Source organism: Adiantum capillus-veneris, chromosome 13 (genome assembly GCF_014529385.1).
Source record: "Adiantum capillus-veneris isolate H3 chromosome 13, ASM1452938v2, whole genome shotgun sequence".
Taxonomy (NCBI): Eukaryota; Viridiplantae; Streptophyta; class Polypodiopsida; order Polypodiales; family Pteridaceae; genus Adiantum; species Adiantum capillus-veneris.
The window spans coordinates 87151912-87170838 of record NC_140943.1 but is presented as its reverse complement, the minus strand read 5'-3'; the positions used below and the strand labels follow the sequence as shown (position 1 = coordinate 87170838).

General features: G+C 44.3%; 2 protein-coding genes across 2 annotated transcripts; both read left to right on the top strand.

Annotated features, from left to right (window-relative positions):
• Positions 1-13700: 13700 nt before the first annotated feature.
• LOC147444398 (uncharacterized) lies at positions 13701-17565 on the top strand. The gene is made up of 5 exons (XM_086527027.1): positions 13701-13880; positions 14061-14192; positions 14401-14479; positions 14761-14818; positions 14964-17565. Exons 1-5 carry the CDS (start codon positions 13833-13835, stop codon positions 16429-16431), a joined length of 1785 nt encoding a protein of 594 aa, XP_086383153.1. The 5' UTR covers positions 13701-13832; the 3' UTR covers positions 16432-17565.
• Positions 17566-17597: 32 nt separating this feature from the next.
• Positions 17598-18507, top strand: LOC147444397 (uncharacterized). Its single transcript, XM_086527848.1, has one exon. It carries the CDS (start codon positions 17622-17624, stop codon positions 18504-18506), a length of 885 nt encoding a protein of 294 aa, XP_086383974.1. The 5' UTR covers positions 17598-17621; the 3' UTR covers position 18507.
• Positions 18508-18927: the final 420 nt, after the last annotated feature.

Genomic DNA, 18927 nt, shown 5'->3' with positions numbered 1-18927 from the left:
GTATGTGTCTACACACACACACACACACGTGTGTGTGTGTGTGTGTGTGTGTGTGTGAGAGAGAGAGAGAGAGAGAGAGAGAGAGAGAGAGCGAGAGAGAGGAACAAAGAAAAAGAGAGATGTACACACACACACTCTCTCTCTCTCTCTCTTCTCTCTCTCTCTCTCTCTCACACACACACACACACACACACACACGAGAAGAATCTAATGTAGAAAAAAAAATCGTCGGGTCGTAGAGATCAATCTGGTAAGTCAAATTCAAGATTTGTTACTCAAAGAGAGGGGGGGGGGGGGCTGCGAGACCCCATAGAGCCAAAGAAATGAGTATGTGTATGCATGTGTGCTTGAGAGAGAGAGAGAGAGAGAGAGAGAGAGAGAGAGAGAGAGAGAGAGAGAGCATGCTCCTATATAGCCAATTAAAGTGAAATATATATAAATATATCAGGTTGCATTCATCTTCCATACATAGATAGACACGCACATACACGCACACGTAAATATATCTACATACACACACATATACATATCTATACATACATACATGCATACATAAATACGTATACACACACACATATGTATGTGTGTGTGTGTGTGTGTGTGTGAGAGAGAGAGAGAGAGAGGGAGATGTGGAGAGATGTACACAAACACACACACCCATTAGGAGAATTTATAACGTTGTAGAAAAAAACCCAAGGGATATTAGAGATCAATATGACAAGTCGAACTCAACATTTGTTACTTAAAACCATATATAGAGAGAGAGAGAGGGACGGGGGGGGGGGGGAGATGGATGAGGGAGGGAGGGTTGCTCCGAGCTTCCATAGAGCCAAAAAAAAAAGTGTGTGTGTGTGTACATTATGACAACAAAAATTCCACGTGATTGTGGCCATTTACCCTTTCCATAACTCTCATTCCCCTCTTAACTTAGCAGGCCTTAGTGCCTTCTCACCTTGTTTCCATATAGCCTTTTGTCTTTTATGTGCTTTGACGATTATCTCACACCCATGCTTTTGGGGCAAAATTTGGCCTTTTCCCCTTGCCCTCACCTTATTGCCATGCTTGCGCTAATTTTCTTGATTTTTTGGAGCGAAGTTTTTCCTTTTCCCCTTGCCCCCAAGTGGCGTTTTTCGATTGCTAGACTAAAAGTTTATAAAAAAAAAAGGTTGTTATCCAGGGTTTTGCACAAATTTTCTCCATTTTAGGGCGGAATTTTGCCTTTTCTCCTTGCCCTTAAATGAACTTTGGGAAATAGGTTGTTTTGAAAGTTGAAAGTTTGGACAGTAGGGTTTAAAAACCTTTCAAAACATACAAAATTCCTTTCCTTTAATTTGCCAAGGGGAAATTTTTAAAAATTAAGTTTATTTTTTCAATTTTTACACTATTTCTCTATTTTGGGGCGGAATTTCTCCTTTTCCCTTGGCCCTCAACCGGCATTTTTGAAATTGAGAGCGGCACAATATTAAGCTGAAACACGTATTCCTCGAACACTACAGGCCATGCGAGGCGGACCCATGTACTTTGATGGCTATCTCGCATCCATGCTTTTGGGGTGGAATTTGACATTTTCCCTTGCCCTCGCCTTGCTTTTGGAGTATAGAAAACCGTTTTTCATTCATACAAAATTCCTTTCCTTTAATGCCCAGTATCAACTCAATGGCTATGAGAGGCTGCTTGTCAACAGAGTGATAAAAGAGCTTGAAACTGCTACTATGCCACTCTGTGAATTCATGTTTGAGTGGAATGCTTGGAGATGGCCTAGTTGTAGCCTCTTCTGGAAACCCCAATCTAAAGGCATCTACCATGCTTTAATGTATGAGGACAAGTGGTTTAGCTCTCTTAATAAGATATGGAAGAGACAATGTCCGGAAGAAACATGGGAGGTGGTCATGGGGAACATATGGAAGCCTAAATGGCCGCATTTCATGAAGGTGTTTCTATGGAAGGTGCTTTGGGGTGCCCTGTTGACCGTACTAAATCCAAGAAAGAGGAATTGGACCCGCCAGATGCTCAAGTTGCAGGATGACTAGTGAAGATATGCCTCACCTATTCATGGAATGTTAGGCTATCTGGGGCCTTGTAGGGAAAATCTGCAAATGGGTCCAAAGAAATTGGCAGATCAGGTTCTTCAAGACTAATCTTTTTCTTGGGGGTAGGAAGATGGCCAGCCCTGCTCTGATTATTTGCACTCAAGTTGTCATATATTTTTTCTTTCACCATATCTGGCAGGATAGAAACCGTCGGGTGTTTGAAGGAAACCTTGAGGTAGCGAGCTTCTCAGAGGTCATACAAGAATGCAGTGATGATTTGTAGGCTCGGATTCAAACAAGACTCGGGTGATTGGTCTAAAGCTACCCAACCGTGCTGTCAACCGACGATTAGCAAAAGCTTAGGAATCTTGGCTGTGATTTCCCTCGGTACGAGGCTGTGGCTTGTAATCTTTTGTTCCTCAAGGCTCGCTTTGAGCTTGAGATAGACTGTAATTTCTTCTGAAGTTCTTAATACATTCCACTCACAATTGTGAGTTTTGCAAAAAAAAAAAAGATTTGCTGGTAGTTAGTTCACGTGGTTTTCTTTGTGCTTTTCTCACAACAGATTTTGCTCAATATGCTCTCCAAATGCTCTTTAAGTGGACATGCTTGCTAGCCACGTTCAAGGGGATGTGGATATGAGCATGAAAATTAGCCTTCTTTCTATCGGATTTTGACTAGCAATCTGAATGAATAGGTCATCTTTCTTACCTCTTTTCGAAATAGATGCAATTACTAATTGAAAGGTTAATTCCACAAAGTTTTTGTCTTAGTGTTTTTCTAGCGGTACAGAAAGTGACACATTAGAAAGGTTTTTTCTTGCTTGCTCTCAAGTGACAGAGGAGGCAGCTCTCAAGTGACAGATGCTCGCCTTCTTTGTGGTCTCTGCTGGTGCATTTGGGGACCTGAATCATGAGCTATCATGGATCAAGTTGTCACTGCTATCATATGTAAGCTTTGCATCATGGGCTTGGTTGTTCTCCTCTTGCCGTTGGTCATCTTGCTCTGGTCACTAACTCATGAGAGTTTTCGCAAAAGCGATGGACTGGCTAATTAGGTCATGTGGGAGATACTCTCCAGCTTTGTGGCATCCGTCGGTTCCTCCTCAAGCATGTTGTGGCCGTTGCCAGGTTCTCCTTCACCTTTGAGGTTATATGTACTTTTGATAGGTCATCTCATGAGTTTGTTAGTCCATGGGATGAGTGGCAATCGTCCGGGACTAATGGCAACAGACTCATGTGATAACTTTTTCGACATTATGTATGTATGGGTTGATGGCTCCCTGCAAAAGTAAGTTGTGTTGAAATGTATTGGGGTTTCAAGCTTCCTTGTAAAAAGCGTACCTCTATGGACTAATTGATGCTCGCTCTTGATGATTGTAATTCTTTCAGCTTTTTGTAAAATATATATCATCACTCACACTGTGTGTGAGTATTGCTATTAAAAAGAAAAGAAAGAACGACTAGGTAGATTGAGTCCCACTGAGTATTAGCGTTGAGTCGCCCCAGGGGACAGTGGGATTATCTACAGGCCAGCTTAGCACCTACGAATTTGCACGACCATTATTTCCAAATAGTCTCATCACAAAAGATCTGTTGAGTTCATTATTTCCATTGGATGCCTTTCCCTAAGAATAAGGAGAAGATTCGCTCACCAAGAAAATAGCTTATCACCTATGTTTTTGAGGGCTAATAGGGCTAGAAAACGCTTTTGGGCTTTTTGATTTTAGACAAAACACTCCTCCCAATTCCTAGATTGCGACCAAGCTCTTAGTGAGATTAATAAAATTAAATAAACACGATTAATCTCATGTCCTCCATGAGAAAAGAATTTTAGCACGGACAAGGGAAGAGAAACCAGAAACCTTCGTAGTGTTGCTAATTCTTTTTTTTTTCGCAAGATTTACGTGCATTATCGAGCAATTCTGTGGGTGCTGCTCACAGGGTGCGTCTAGATTAAGGTAATGTTTCCCAGTGTGTGAAAATCCAAGTGGTTCCGATTTTCCTTGCAACCTCCAATGGTCGGCCAGATGTGATCGCAGACTTTTCTCTTCTACAAGGGCTACATATGTGCACAATGGGAGCGTGGCAACTTCCATTGCGCACATAGGTGGCAGCTTTGTAGGTGGCAGCTTCCACCTAGGAAATCGGAGAAAGCTTCTCAACTATTGATTCCTTAGCATGTGCTTGGTCCGGATGAATGGCACTACTTTTGTTAACAAATACTACTAAGAGCGGGGTCTCACAAGAGATTTGTAGTATTAATAAATTTAAGAGTTAATATTACTACACACAAGTCACGCTACTTTCTAAATGTTGGAATGTGAGTGGCCGAGTGACTTTATGTAGAAGTTTATTTCCTTGTGTATCTATTTATACTCTTTATAATGGAGCTTAAAATTTTTGAGCAAAAAGAAGCCATCCATACGTCACACTCTGCCGCATTTCAAAAGAAATCTTAAGAAATGCAAAAATGAAAGGTAGAAAACAGAAGACTTTGAGTTCTAGAAATGTAAAGTAGAAAACTTAGTAGTTTGTCTATATTTATAATAGTTTTAGTTCGTGGGAAAGCCATGGAATTTCACTTTAGACAGTGACTACTTTTGTTTTTTAAAGCCATTTGAAGGGTAGGTTTACTTTGCATTTTGAAGGACCTTTCTTCCATGTGTCATCTAAGGCTATGGTCATGCGAAGCTTAGTGATTCGTTACATCAGTCTAAAATTTTTGTTTAGCGTGTAGATTTTTATCAGCTTACTATGCTTAAAAGAGCATAATTTTCAAACTACATCGGTTTTTTGTCGTTCAGTTCTCTTTCTCTCTCTCTATTGTTTACGTCTCTCTCCCTCACTACTTGCTGCTACCCATGACGTTTTGGACTGTCGAGCTTGTCTTAGTTAGAATTTTCGAGGCTTATAAACAACTAAGCTTTGTGTGGCCATGTCCTAATGAATCTCTTTTTTTTCATGTCGTAAATAATCTCTCTCTAGCCTTACTGCTCAAAGCTCAATAGTTGCACGCATGTATCCGTGTTTTGTCTCTGTGTGTGTGTGTGTGTGTGTGTGTGTGTGTGTGTGTGAGAGAGAGAGAGAGAGAGAGAGAGAGAGAGAGAGAGAGAGACCCGTTGCCTTTGTGTGTGTGTGTGTGTGTGTGTGTGTGAGAGAGAGAGAGAGAGAGAGAGAGAGAGAGAGAGAGAGAGACAGAGTTGACATGCCATTTCGTTGAGGTGTTGGAGCGTTGCAAGAAGGCCTTCCACATTTGCATTGCAATACTGAAGTGCAGCGAGCTCAATGATTCAACAATAGGAGACCAATGATTTTTTGTGGATATCCTGCACGCATTGTGTGTGTGTGTGTATGAGAGAGAGAGAGAGAATGCGACGTTATTGATTGCAAGATTTTGTGTGTGCTGAGAAATAGAGAATGGTCCATGTGATTCATCATGTGTGTGTGTGTGTGTGTGTGTGTGTGTGTGTGAGAGAGAGAGAGAGAGAGAGAGGGGGGGGGGCTATCACACCAGCATGAGAGAGAGGGGGGAGGGAGAATAAGCATTGGTCTTACAATCAGTAATCAACAAAGCGATGATCAATAGAATCCACAATTAAGAATTATGAATCAACATTGACATCTACAAAATCAAGAATTAACATAATTGAAAAATTTTGCTCCGACAAATCCAAGGCAGAAGATGTGTAAGCCCAAAGTAAGAGCGGACCTCAACAGATAGCAAAGGCGGACGACAAGAGGCAACTCTGGAAAATCTTGGCTATTTTTTAGGTCTTTATGCTAGATTTCTTGCTCTTGCCTTGGATTCACTCAAAATTCAAAGGTGAATCTCAAAAGTCATAGGTGAGATTGCATTAAGCTTAGGTTTTTGCAAGCGCTTAAAGACAAATTAGATTTTTTGAGGCAAATCTCAAAAATTTGTAAGGGGGGTCGTACTAAATCAAGGTGAGACACAATACTTTCTCCCAAAAACTCAAAAAGTTTACATATGAGAAAATTTAGGGGCAACTTTATTATATTTGAAGGCTATTACACTCAATTTCTTTACTTTGTAGGTTTTCTCACCTTCAAATCTAAAATTTAGAGATAAATTTCAAAATTTGTAGGTGGGATTACACTAAAGTAAGGACTTTTCAATCATTCAGCTATACTATGTTTTTTTCAAAAACTTTAAAAGCAAATTTACTATATTTTAAGGCTATTGCACTAAACTTCTTTGTGAGGGTCTCCACATGTCCCTGCGGGTTGTCCTCCTTTCTATAGATATATTAAAGAGATTTTAAAAATTACATGAAGTACTCCAAGTTCAATGCAAATCAATTCTTTCCCAATGCCTTGAAATAGTCAAAATTGTACACTTGACATCGTGTTAACCAGAGAGAGAGAGAGAGAGAGAGAATCCACCATTTTTCATTAACGTGCAAGCTATAGTATCCAAACTTGTACCTGACGACTTGCATGTGTGTTACACATACGCGTGTGCACTATGTGTGTGTGTGTCACCATCACCGTGTGTCTCTCTCTCTCTCTCTCACACACACACACACACACACACACACACACACACACACACACACACACACACAAAGCACTCTGCCACTAGCAACTAGACAAAGAAAGAGAAAGAATGAGGTGGGTCACCAAAATTAGAACCAAGACCTTGATTAGGGTAGCTGCTGGTGATCACATATAGGTACAATAGGCCAAGCGGTGGTGCTGTGATATATAGCAACAATAACTTGGTTGTGAAGCAGAGTTGAATAGGGGAGAGGCACTGCTTTCTTGTGGGGAACACTTGGTAGTAGCAAATGGGTGCTCAAGGCAATGGGTGTCCATGGGTTTTCTCAAGACACTGAGTGTTTGGGCTGAGGAAAAAGAGTCGATGGCTTAGGTGGGAGCACCTGCATCCATGACTTGACATACTGTATGTATGTGTGTGTGTGTGTGTGTGTGTGTGTGTGTGTGTGTGAGAGAGAGAGAGAGAGAGAGAGAGAGAGAGAGAGAGAGAGAGAGACTTTCCTTGGTAACCTGGTAGCCCTTCAAAAGTGACCCCAGAGCGTAGCACCAACCAAAACCTATCTTGCTTCAACCAATAGAGGGTCATGAAAAGCATGTTTATTGGCAAGTCATGGTTTCGATAACATGGCACAACAAAATCAAGCTGGTAGAAATATGATACATTGTTGTTGGTTGATTAGCAAGGAGATATGGGCACTTTGAATTTATTAGAAGTCGTGTGAAGAATGAGTCGCTCGCAACCATTTGACTAAAAATACTCCATGTGCTCATTAAGAGAGAGAGAGAGAGAGAGAGAGAGAGAGAGAGAGAGAGAGAGCTATCCAATCTTCAAATCAAAAGAATTGAGAAAGGGAGAAAAGGTGGAAAAAGGGATAGCAAAGATCTACTCGATGAATCTTGATCTCAAGATCTGATATGAGAGAGAGAGAGAGAGAGAGAGAGAGAGAGAGAGAGAGAGAGAGAGAGAGAAGGCATATCTATGCATTGTTATCTTGCTAGAGTGATTCCAAGGACTATAGTTTCATTCTCCTCACACGTGAGCGAGCACACACACACACACACACCTACCTATATATGTCTCCGTGAGTGAGTGTGTGTGTGTGTGTGTGTGAGAGAGAGAGAGAGAGAGAGAGAGAGAGAGCACACGCATACCTATATATGTCTTCGTGTGTGTGTGTGTGTGTGTGTGTGTGTGTGTGTGTGTGAGAGAGAGAGAGAGATCGAGAGATCTCCAATTTCCATGATTTTCTTGGCCGCAGCAACGCGTGGGTCACATACTAGTTTATTAGATAAGCTCACAACTTTTCCTAAAGTTTCTCCTTGCTTTGAGGAGTCGGCATGAATTTCCATTGGTTAGTCTCTCAAAGGTCCATCTAAGAGCCAGGTCGCGTCCAAGCTAGCAGGGATACTGACTAGTAGGAGGTGGTTGGTCGCACCCTGAAGGGCGGAAGTCTGGGGTGATGGAGCTGGTGAGAACATCGCAGAAAAGCAAGCGTAGTGATTAACCTAGTCTGGAGAGAGTTGCGTTGCTTCATCGCTGCCTTGAAATATAGCTTATTCCCTTCATTTTTGAAGGGGTCAATGGAGCCACAACAACGCTTCTACGATTTTGGAGTAGATTTCAGGATTTCTTTAATTGGGGTTTTGCTTCCCCTGCTGCCCCCACAGACCGCTGGTAAGACTCAGCTCTAATATATCACAATAAATTTTTTGTATTTGCAACTCTACTACAATTTAGGAGCTTGTCTCCTTAAAAACACTAAAATTCGATTTCAAGTAGTGTGAGCATTATTTAATTGAACTTATTTAGGCCCACTAATACCTTCTAATCCAACCCATAAGCAAAATTGGCTGGACCGACTACCTTGAATTGGGTCTACTTTGAAATGATTAAACAGAATCTCGCCAGATCCCAAAAACTTAAGCTTTTATCCTACTGTGTGGCAAGGTCTGGTCGTGCTTCTTGCCCACCGCCGCGCCACAAGCTCGTGGTCTCTGCAGCTGCAGGTGATCCGAGAGATGATCGCACGGCCGCCTCTCTCTCTCTCTCTCTCTCGCTCTCTCTCTCAAGCTCCTGGACGTAAGGCCCTCGGCCTGTTCTCTTCTAAGGACCAGGTGCTTGTCCCTGGCTTGCTTTGTAGATGCGCAAGCAGAGTTCCTGCCCCCGGTGTGTGTGTTGACGAGAGAGATTGAGAGCAGGGAGCCGGGCGGGGGGGGGGGGGGGGGGGGGGGGGGGAGAGAGAAAAAGAGAGAGAGAGAGAGAGAGCGAGCGCATGGAATCTCTTGAGATCTGGCAGTGACCTCGAGGCCCTGCACCATTGAGTAGCATAGAGAGAGAGAGAGAGAGAGAGAGAGAGAGAGAGAGAGAGAGAGAGCGCAGGGGATCACTTCAGATTTTCCATTGACCTCGCTGCCCTGCACCACTGTGTAGTTGTATGCTGCGCAGTCATGCTACATGCCCCTCCTGCGTCCTGCCCTTGCCAGCTCCTCTCCCATGCGATCTCCGCAGAGAGAGAGAGAGAGAGAGAGAGAGAGAGAGAGAGAGCGCAGGGGATCACTTCAGATTTTCCATTGACCTCGCTGCCCTGCACCACCGTGTAGTTGTATGCTGCGCAGTCATTCTACATGCCCCTCCTGCCTCCTGCCCTTGCCAGCTCCTCTCCCATGCGATCTCCGCAGATTCCTCCCATACCTCCACCCCTAGGTCGTCTTTTGCGCTGCCAATTGCACGCTCCAAATTCCCCCACATATTCTGCACAGTCGAGATCTTTAATGCGAAAAGAGAGAGAAAAATATCTCCGAGAGAGACAATTGGAATGCCTTTCCTTTTTCCTTTTTGCTCTCAAAACCCCAACTTGGCATCTTGACTGATTCTATCAAAACAAATGAAAACGCGCAGTTCGGACATATTACCACTAGTGCCCCCCCGCCCAGTGACCATGGGCCATTTCGCACCTGCACATTGTTTGCACGGCAAGATCAGATCGAGACAACTCTGTGAATTATTTTCTTCGCTGCAATGGCGAGCGAGCTGGCAAGAGAGTAGCTAGGAGCGCCCTCTGATGATCACAAATATATCTCTGTATGAGGTCGATATTTTCTTTTTACATGGTACTGATTCTTGTTAAGAGATTCCTTGTAATTACTTTGTCTAGTCATAGTTTGCACGTACACTCTGAAGCTCTCAAGATGTCAGAAGGTTGATGAGGATTATGCACATTAATTAATTAATATATATAGCGTTATGATTAGCAAGCCCTGACATCAATGGTATATCTCAACTTGAGGTGAGAGAGAGAGAGAGAGAGAGAGAGGATCAGAATGGAGAACAATGTAGAGACCATATCAAGTCTCTCTGATTTTGAAGACGCATTGAAAGCAGCTCTTGAGAAAGCCCAAACTGACAGTGGAACATATGGGGAAGATTTCATGGTGCAGATATTTGACAAGATAAAGCTGCTTAGGGATGATAAGAACCGCTTTGCCTTCGCTTGTCAGCTACATCATCTACATGTAGACAACTACTGTACATAGGTATCTTCAGAATTCATCACACTTATAATGTACAGAATCAGAGACTTATCATATCAGAGTAGAAACACAGGAAGACAGAGACTCTGTTGTAGGCGACCAGTTCTGTGTGTGTATATTAGATGTGTACGTGAATCTGTATACAAGAAGGAGCCTCACGACCCATCGTGAGGGCTCTGACGTTTCAGTTGCGCCCTTTTGATTATTCATTATTTAGTGATGTAACTGCTTTAAAAATAATAATGATTACGTGTATTTTGTTTATTGCCAACACCCCCCCATAAACAAATACTGAGTTATTCTGGAAACTCCATTCCCAAAGCCTAAGCACACTTGAAGTGTTGTGGTACACTCAAGCTTTTGGTAAATATGTCTGCAGCATTGTCTTTGGATGGCTTGTAGACTAGTGTAATTGTTTTGGCTTCAACCTGCTCTCTGACAAAATGATTAGCAATAGCAACATGTTTTAGCTTGTCCGATTGCCTAGCCTTCCTAGATGATTCTATTGCAGACATAGAATCTGAATATATAATCATAGGAACATTCACATGAAAACCAAGTTCGGTTAGAAAGTTCTTGATCCATAGAGCTTCTTTTGTAGCATCAGAGGCTGCCTTATATTCAGATTCGGTACTTGAGAGGGAGATAGTTGCTTGTCGCTTGCTCTTCCAAGATATAGCGCCTCCCGAAAGAAGAAAAGCAAATCCACCAATTGAGTGTCGTGACTTTCTATCTGTTGCCCAATCAGCATCTGTAAAGCCAATAACTTGAAGACCACTTGTTGTGTTATCTCTTCTAAATGTTATACCAAACGCACGTGTTGTGTTTATGTATTGTAGCAGCCGCTTCACCAACATGAGATGCTCATGTCGTGGAGCGTGCATATAGCGCGAAAGCATGCCAGATGCAAAGGCAAGATCTGGACGAGTGCATGTGACTAAATAGCGAATGCTTCCCAAGATACTCCTATATTCTTTAGAAAGTGGATCATGCACCCAAAGTGTCGTGTCTTCATTATGTAGAGAATATGTTTGTTGTCGTATAAGTGGCAATGGTGTCCAATAATGCTTATGCACACTTGTGTTAAATTTCTTCACTATGCCTTCTGCAAATTTTGCTTGAGTGAGATGCATAGTGTGTGTTGGTCGATGCCTAAGTACTTGCATGCCCAAAATGTAACTAAGTTCCCCCCATCACTCATGCGAAATGTAGCAGTAAGTGCCCTCTTGATCTGGTTCATGGCTGGAAGCGAGGTTGCAAGCAAAACAATGTCATCCACATAGAGGGCTAGGATGACAAAGTGGGATCCAAAGTGGCGAATATAAACAGACACATCAGTGTGGAGTCGCTGGAAGTGAATGGACTGCATAAAGGAGTGAAAGCGAGCATTCCATTGTCGAGGGGATTGTTTTAGACCATACAAGGACCGTAGAAGACGACAAACATATTCAGGATAGTCAGGGTGAACAAAGTATGGAGGTTGAACCATGTATATCTCTTCTTCAAGTTCACCATTTAGAAAGGCTGTTTCGACATCCATCTGATGCATTTCCAGATCATACTGTACTCCGATAGCTAGGAGTAGACGCAGCGAGGCCAGTCGTAACGTAGGAGAGAATGTCTCAAAGTAGTCGATGCCAGGCTCTTGAGAGAAGCCACGAGCAACAAGGCGAGCCTTATAGCGCTCAATAGAGCCATCAGGGCGGTACTTTCTCCGAAGAAGCCATTTGCAGGTGGTGGAGGAGGTTGACCAGTAGGAGGATTAAGTGGTGTGGATGTAAACAAGGTTTCAAAACAGCTCCACGAAGGGCTGGCAATGATTGAGGAGTCAGCACTTGAAGGAGGAGACGCTCCAAGAGACGGTTGAAAGGTATCTGCTGAAGTAGTAGGAGTTGTAATCAACAAATCCTCTTGAAAAAGGAGATCTCGACTGAAGGAGAATTTCTTTGTGTCAGGAAGATAAACACGATAGCCTTTTATGCCAAAACGATCACCATAGCCGACAAGAATTCCTCGTTCAGCATGGGAAGAGAGCTTATCACGTTTCTCAGCAGGAATGTGAGAATAGCAAGGGGTGCCAAAGATTCGGAGATGTGAGAGATCAGGCTTGTCACCAGTCCAGAGCTCATAGGGAGTAACATTGGGAAGAGTACGAGTAGGGAGCCTATTCTGGACGTAACAAGCTGTAGCAGCAGCTTCTTCCCAAAAACATTCAGCAGCTTCTTCCCAAAAACATTCAGAGACACCTGCAGTTTGAAGCATAGCCCGCACCGCATTGAGCAAGGTGCGATTCTTTCTCTTTGCGACACCGTTTTGTTGTGGTGAGTAGGGAACAGTGAATTGATGGAGAATGCCCTCATCAGAACAATAGGATTGAAAAGCGTTCGAGACATACTCGCCACCATTATCGGTTCGAAGACTGCGAAGAGACTTGTTAAGTTGCCGTTCCACAAAAGATTTGTAGTGTTGAAAACAAGTCAGCACCTCAGATTTCTGTTTTAGGAAGTACAAAATGGTGTACTTGGACCAGTCATCAATGAAAGTAAGAATGTACTTAGACCCTATAATCGAAGTAGTTGGAAGGGGCCCACATAAATCTGAGTGGACCAAGTCCAAAAGGTCTTTTTACTCTTACTTTTGGATCTGGGAAACTTGCTGCGTGTCATTTTGCCAAAGATACACGCCTCACACAGTGATATAGGGCTCAGTTTAGGGTTAAAACCCGTCACCATCTTATTTGTTTGTAGGGTGCGCATGGCTTGAACATGCGGATGGCCCAAGCGGTAATGCCATCGTAGAGTTTCCTCGGCTTCAGAGCCGGTAGCAGCATACATCGCCATTGGAGGGCGTATAACAGACAGCCCAAGAGGATATAAGCGCCCTTTCTTGGGGCATATGAGGTGTGTAGGAACACCTGAAGTAGAAGGTGTCTTTATGACACAGTAGTTGTGTTGGAATTCCACAGAAGTGCCATGGCTTGTCAGCTCATTGACTGAAAGAAGGTTCTTGGCTAAGCCAGGAATGTAATAGACATTGGTAACCACAGTAGTTGTACCATTTGGTAGCCGCAAATGTACAGACCCATTTCCCGCAGCTTGATAAAGAAAATCATCACCAAGACGAACCTCAAGTGGTGAGGTGACTTGATGGTAATCATGGAGCCATTCTTGAGTTCCTGTCATATGGTGGGTGGCACCAGTATCAAGATACCAAACATTGGTATCACTAGGTTGTGCAGCTATAGCAGCATAGAGATGCATTGAGGAAAGATCCTCGCTCAAATCATCAGCTTGATAAGCCATATTCGCATTTAGGCGCCTATTGTGGGAGCTGCGATGTTGACGCCTTTTAGTGCGACATTGCCGCTCTGTATGACCTTGGCGATGACAATAAGTACAAGTTGGGACAAAGTTAGCAGAGGTTGAGGCTTGCACTGGATTGCGAAAGCGAGAGGGATTGAATTGAGGCTGCATTGAATTGCGTGATGAGCGAGAGAAGAAGGATGTGCGAGATTGTGGACTTGTGGGATTGACCAGATGTGATTGGCGTGAGCTGAATTGCCTTGATCGGAAACGGGGAAGGGATCGAGATCCTCCAGCGAGCATGGCAAGAGGGACAGTTGGAGGATTGCCCGTGGATGTTGGAACGCTCCTTCCCTTATTGCGGATTTGATCCTCCTGCCTTATATGAGCAATCAAGGTAGTTAATGGTAGATTTGGTGTATTAGAATGTTGGGAAATAAACGATTGCCATGTTTCAGGTAAAGCAGCAAGGAGTATATTTACTTGGACCTCATCAGGTAAGAGCAGTCCCACAATAAGAAGATGGTCGTTGGCCGACTGCCAGGCTTCAAGAAAGGCCTCTGTAGTAGGATAGTTAACCATCTGAATGTCATTCAGCTGCTTGTGTAGGAAGACACGTGATACCACATTCGTCTGTTGATACTGTGTCTTGAGTAGCGTCCACATTTCATGAGCAGTTTCCAAAGTCCGAACTAGTTGAAGTTGACGGTCGCCGAGGTGCAGGACAATCTCAGTTCGGGCCTCGAGATCTTTCTTCTTCCATGTTGCTTTCTCCGCATCAGTCGGTGGTTGAGCACCAGGAGCAACAGGTTGTTTTGCAGGGTCAGGTTCCGAGCCATCAGTTACGCCCCAATTACCTGCTTTCTCCAGTATCATCTTGATGCGTAGGCTCCATGGAAGGTAGTTGCTGCCTTGAAGCTTTTCTATCTGGTGAAATTTGGATAAAGAACTAGACGTGGATGCTGCGGCCATGACTCCTTGATAAGTCCGGATCAAATCAAGAGGCTATGTCTGCAGCAGGAAGCGAGAGGGCTACAAAAAAAGAGAATCAGTAGTCGTCAGCGATTGATACCATGTAGACAACTACTGTACATAGGTATCTTCAGAATTCATCACACTTATAATGTACAGAATCAGAGACTTATCATATCAGAGTAGAAACACAGGAAGACAGAGACTTTGTTGTAGGCGAACAGTTCTGTGTGTGTATATTAGATGTGTACGTGAATCTGTATACAAGAAGGAGCCTCACGACCCATCGTGAGGGCTCTGACGTTTCAGTTGCGCCCTTTTGATTATTCATTATTTAGTGATGTAACTGCTTTAAAAATAATAATGATTACGTGTATTTTGTTTATTGCCAACACTACACTCTAGGTATACCTGTGCTGGAAGGACACCCTCTCTGTCCAATATTATTGCCTCCGACAAATTTGTAAAGAATCTTGCCCGCAAAGTCAATCATGTGCATCGATGTAATAGGCTCTGGCCAGAAAGCAGCTGGTTAGACGTGCACACTCCCAATCCCTCTTGGCTTACTGAGGAGGAAATCAACAATGTAACTGGCTTGGCTGCACCAGAATCCCGCTTGGCTACGCTCCCGTGGGGGCACTGTCAAAAGATGTATTGGATGAAACATGGGAGGCTTTATACAACCCAGAAAAAACAGGGGTGGCCCTTGATTGGACCTCCAATGCAGAGAGCTATGCAGTTGTGTCCTATGTGCAGTACGCAGGTGGTAAAAAACCTCCAGCTACTTGGACAAACGAGGTTGATGAAGTACTGAATGCTCTAGTACCGCTGCAAATCATCGCAGACAAGGCGGTGTGGTTTGATAAGCTTGCCTCAAGGCAGTACATTGATAGTCAGAAATGGTGGGGTGCTGCTGCAACCATGCAATTTCTCTTCAATCCAGTGATTGTGCTGCTACCCAGGATGTCAGAACAGGAGTCTTTTAGGCCAACTGTAGGCCGCACAATATGGGGTGGTGATGAAGCCGACAAAGTTTTCGAGAATTTCATGGCACACGCGATGCATTGCGAAAATTGCCACTCATCGCTTGCATTGCGATGGGCATTGCAACAAGATCGAGTCCTCCCAGTAGCTGCGCTGCGCACATGGCCCCGTGTGGAGCATGCACTAGGGGATGGTGGCTTTGGTCTATTCACGTCAGAGGCCACCGATGGAGCGCTTGCTGCACTACTGACATGTGCATTTGCCATGCTCTCTTTCCTATGTAGAAATGACAGGAATCTCCACCTGATGTTGTGCGATGCAAAATTACTGCCTTCATCGTTCATCGCAGAAGACGGATCAGTCCTCATCGGATGGGTGCAAATATCATGCTCAGATTGGCAGCATCGGCCAGCAAGCGCAGCTGACACTATGGAGTCTTTGAAAGGGATGGCATCTTGTATGATGGAACTCTATCATCTCTTCTGTAAGTTGCAGAGTCCGAAGCAATTGAGCCTCCAACAGAGTCTGCTAGATAGGAAGGATGAGTATTTAATTTCACATGAGTTCAAACAAGTCATGAGGCACGAATTTCGGCAGCTACCGAGTGGCCTATATTATCCCGAGCTGGCACCACGTGGGCACAGCGGTAGCACTGAAGACAACACCGATCAGGATCCGCTTCTGCAAATTGATGTGCCCACATTAATATTGGCTCGATTTCAGTCAAATGATACCATAGCAGTTCATGCCCATTATGCTGTCACAATGCCAATGTCTGCCTTTGCTTTTGCGCAGGTTTACTGGGCGGTAGCCAATGTGCAGAGAAACTTGACCAAAAGGGCTGTGCCAATAATTAATAACGCGCAGTTTCTCGTTGCTCGGCAACAGACACTTACTACATTGGTCCACTCGAGTGCGGCGCAGCCGCCTTGCTATGCTTGGGACGACAAGTTGGTGGCAGCCATTTTGCTGTCGTCGCCCAAAGTGTTCAGGGATGCATTTCAAATCTGGCAGAACCAAAACAACGGGGGCAACATGCTAGCCCGTTTGAACAAAGTTCTCTGTGATATAGGTTCTGGTGGAAGGAGATGAGGATGTGGAATAGGAGGCCAACACACTAATTGCAGTATTAGCAGTGCAGCTGAACCAGACGGTGCATCGCGTAGTGCCACGGCCCGTTCTCGCATCGCAAGATAGGCCAGTCTATGTAGAGCCATTGGCAAGCACAATCGACACTAACAATGGATTAGAGGAAATTATATCGCGCAAATGCTTCGCAGGTTATTTTCTCGGACATCTTCCTCTGAAGGCGATGGACGCTCTGGCAAACAATTACCGCAACTGAATGATATATTGGGTGTACAGGACGTTGCAAAGTGCATCCTTGACAGATACAAACATGCTCGTGATCAGGGAGAGAATATGGAGGCGGCCCGAGTCCTCAGCTGAGCTACAGTGCTGGCATTGTCAAAAACTGGAAGCAGCCGGATTGAAGAAGCCGGGAAGGTCGAAAGCGCCAACGGTGCAGATAGCGATTAGGCCTTTCGACAGTGGGGCGGATGCTGATCCGAAGGTAGAATGGGGTTTAGGATGCTTGACCCGCTCAACTTTGCGGCATTCATGAACCCGCATTACCATTTTAGCCAGGCACCGGACTCTGTTAATGCGGTGCTGCTTCAACGAGCCCCAGCTGATGATCATCAATATAGCGGGTCAATATGGCATGCTTACGCGTTGGCTCACTTCACCATCTTGGGATCAGACGCCGTTCATGCATGTACTTCCTGCTATGCTCTTATCGTGGAAGAGCGGGCAGACTCCCAATTTTACCCTCTTGGCCCTGTCCATGAGGTGCTCGCCCTCTGGACACTCTTGCCCATGCCTTACAAAGATTAACGTGGTGAGCTCTTCAATTAGGAATTGGTATCATCCGCTGATCTTTGGCTTAATTATAATGGGAGAGAAGCAGTTACATCATCCGATCTCACCAGTAGTCCGAAAAGGCATCGCGTGATAAGGACGAACGAAGCCTTCCATAGCCAAATTACTGGAATTAAAAATAATTAACTCCAGCCTACTGCCTCGAGAATTCAAGAGACTTGAGTACCCATTCAAACCTCACTTCACATGCCTATTTAACTACCCTGTAATCAATCTAATCATCACAACCACTCAATTGCACCCTATCGTGTCTCGTGTCTCTCTCTACCTCTGTGTATCTTTCTCTCTCTCCTTCTCTGTGTAACACACACACACACAATAATGTAATCTCTCCTTCTCTAATGCCTTACCACGCTGCCTCTGATAGTGGACACCCTCCTGGGCCATCCTGTCAACATGGTATCAATCGCCGGGTCCGGGACCTGGTGCAGCTTCAGTCTGTCGACGATATCCTGCATGGCACCATGCACGAGGCTTCAACAATTTCCACGCTGCACCTGCAGCCTGCACGAAATGAGAGAGCCCTGCAATTCTTGCCCATTGTTGGCAATGGCGATGATTTCTCTAATCACACCCTCTGTGGTGCTGCTGAAGGCAATAATGCAGCCCCTCCACAAGCGACTCTCCAAGTCCCTCTTTCCGCTGCTCAAATATATCCCACGGCCGGATGCCCAACTCCAACCAATGCGCATCATTCTCCTGAGAGAATCCTCGCCATGTTCGAAAGATTTTATGCTTCTGAATCAATGGACAAACCATATGCCCTTGCTGACGCCAACGCTGCCATAATACCTGCTGTGGCCAGTTTCTCATCTACTGCCAGTGCAGCCTCCAACAATGCAGCCATTTCGGCAACCGCAAGTGGCACCAACCCTGCAACCGGCACTGCCGTCAACCCTGATGTAGCCACAATTTCCGCCAATGATGGTGATGCCAGACATGACTTTCAAAGTAGGAAATTTCGAGTGCAATTTCCCTTTGCAGATGGACCTGCTATTGCCCAACTTCATGCAGATGTGCAACCGCAATCAATGGCTAATACATGCCGTGAAGCCGACCTGTTGCTGGACAATGAACCTGCAGTCGATGCAGAAGATAAAAAGGAAGATGAAGTCCCTGTCCCTGCTGCGGATGAAAATGCTGATGTACCTGCCCAAGAAGAGCAGATGAAAACGCTGCTGAGATACATGTCTCACATCCAGTCGATGGTGATGAAGTACCTGTGAGAACTTAGAGATTAACTTAAATGTGATTAATATCACTATTAATTAATATGCTAATGTCAAGACATAAGAGAGTGCAAGATAGAAATAGAGCAATGACAATAGATTGCACTTGAATGGAGAGTGAAGACCTTGTTGCAAATGAGGGCAGCTAATGGGATTTATATACAAGTTGAGGGAGTGAGGATTATCCATCACATGGGAATTATAGGTAGGTGGGAATAGACACATGTTGAGACTTGCATAGGCAAAAAGGGGTCCATGTGGGAATTAGGGAATAGAGGTAGGTGGAAAGGAAGTCCACACTTATTATAATCATAAGTTACTTTTACATCCGCCCTTAAGGGTGGACTTCTCGTTGTAACAATATTGAGATTGATGAACAAAAGAGCTTTGTGAAGTAGCCATGTCGTAGATACATGCT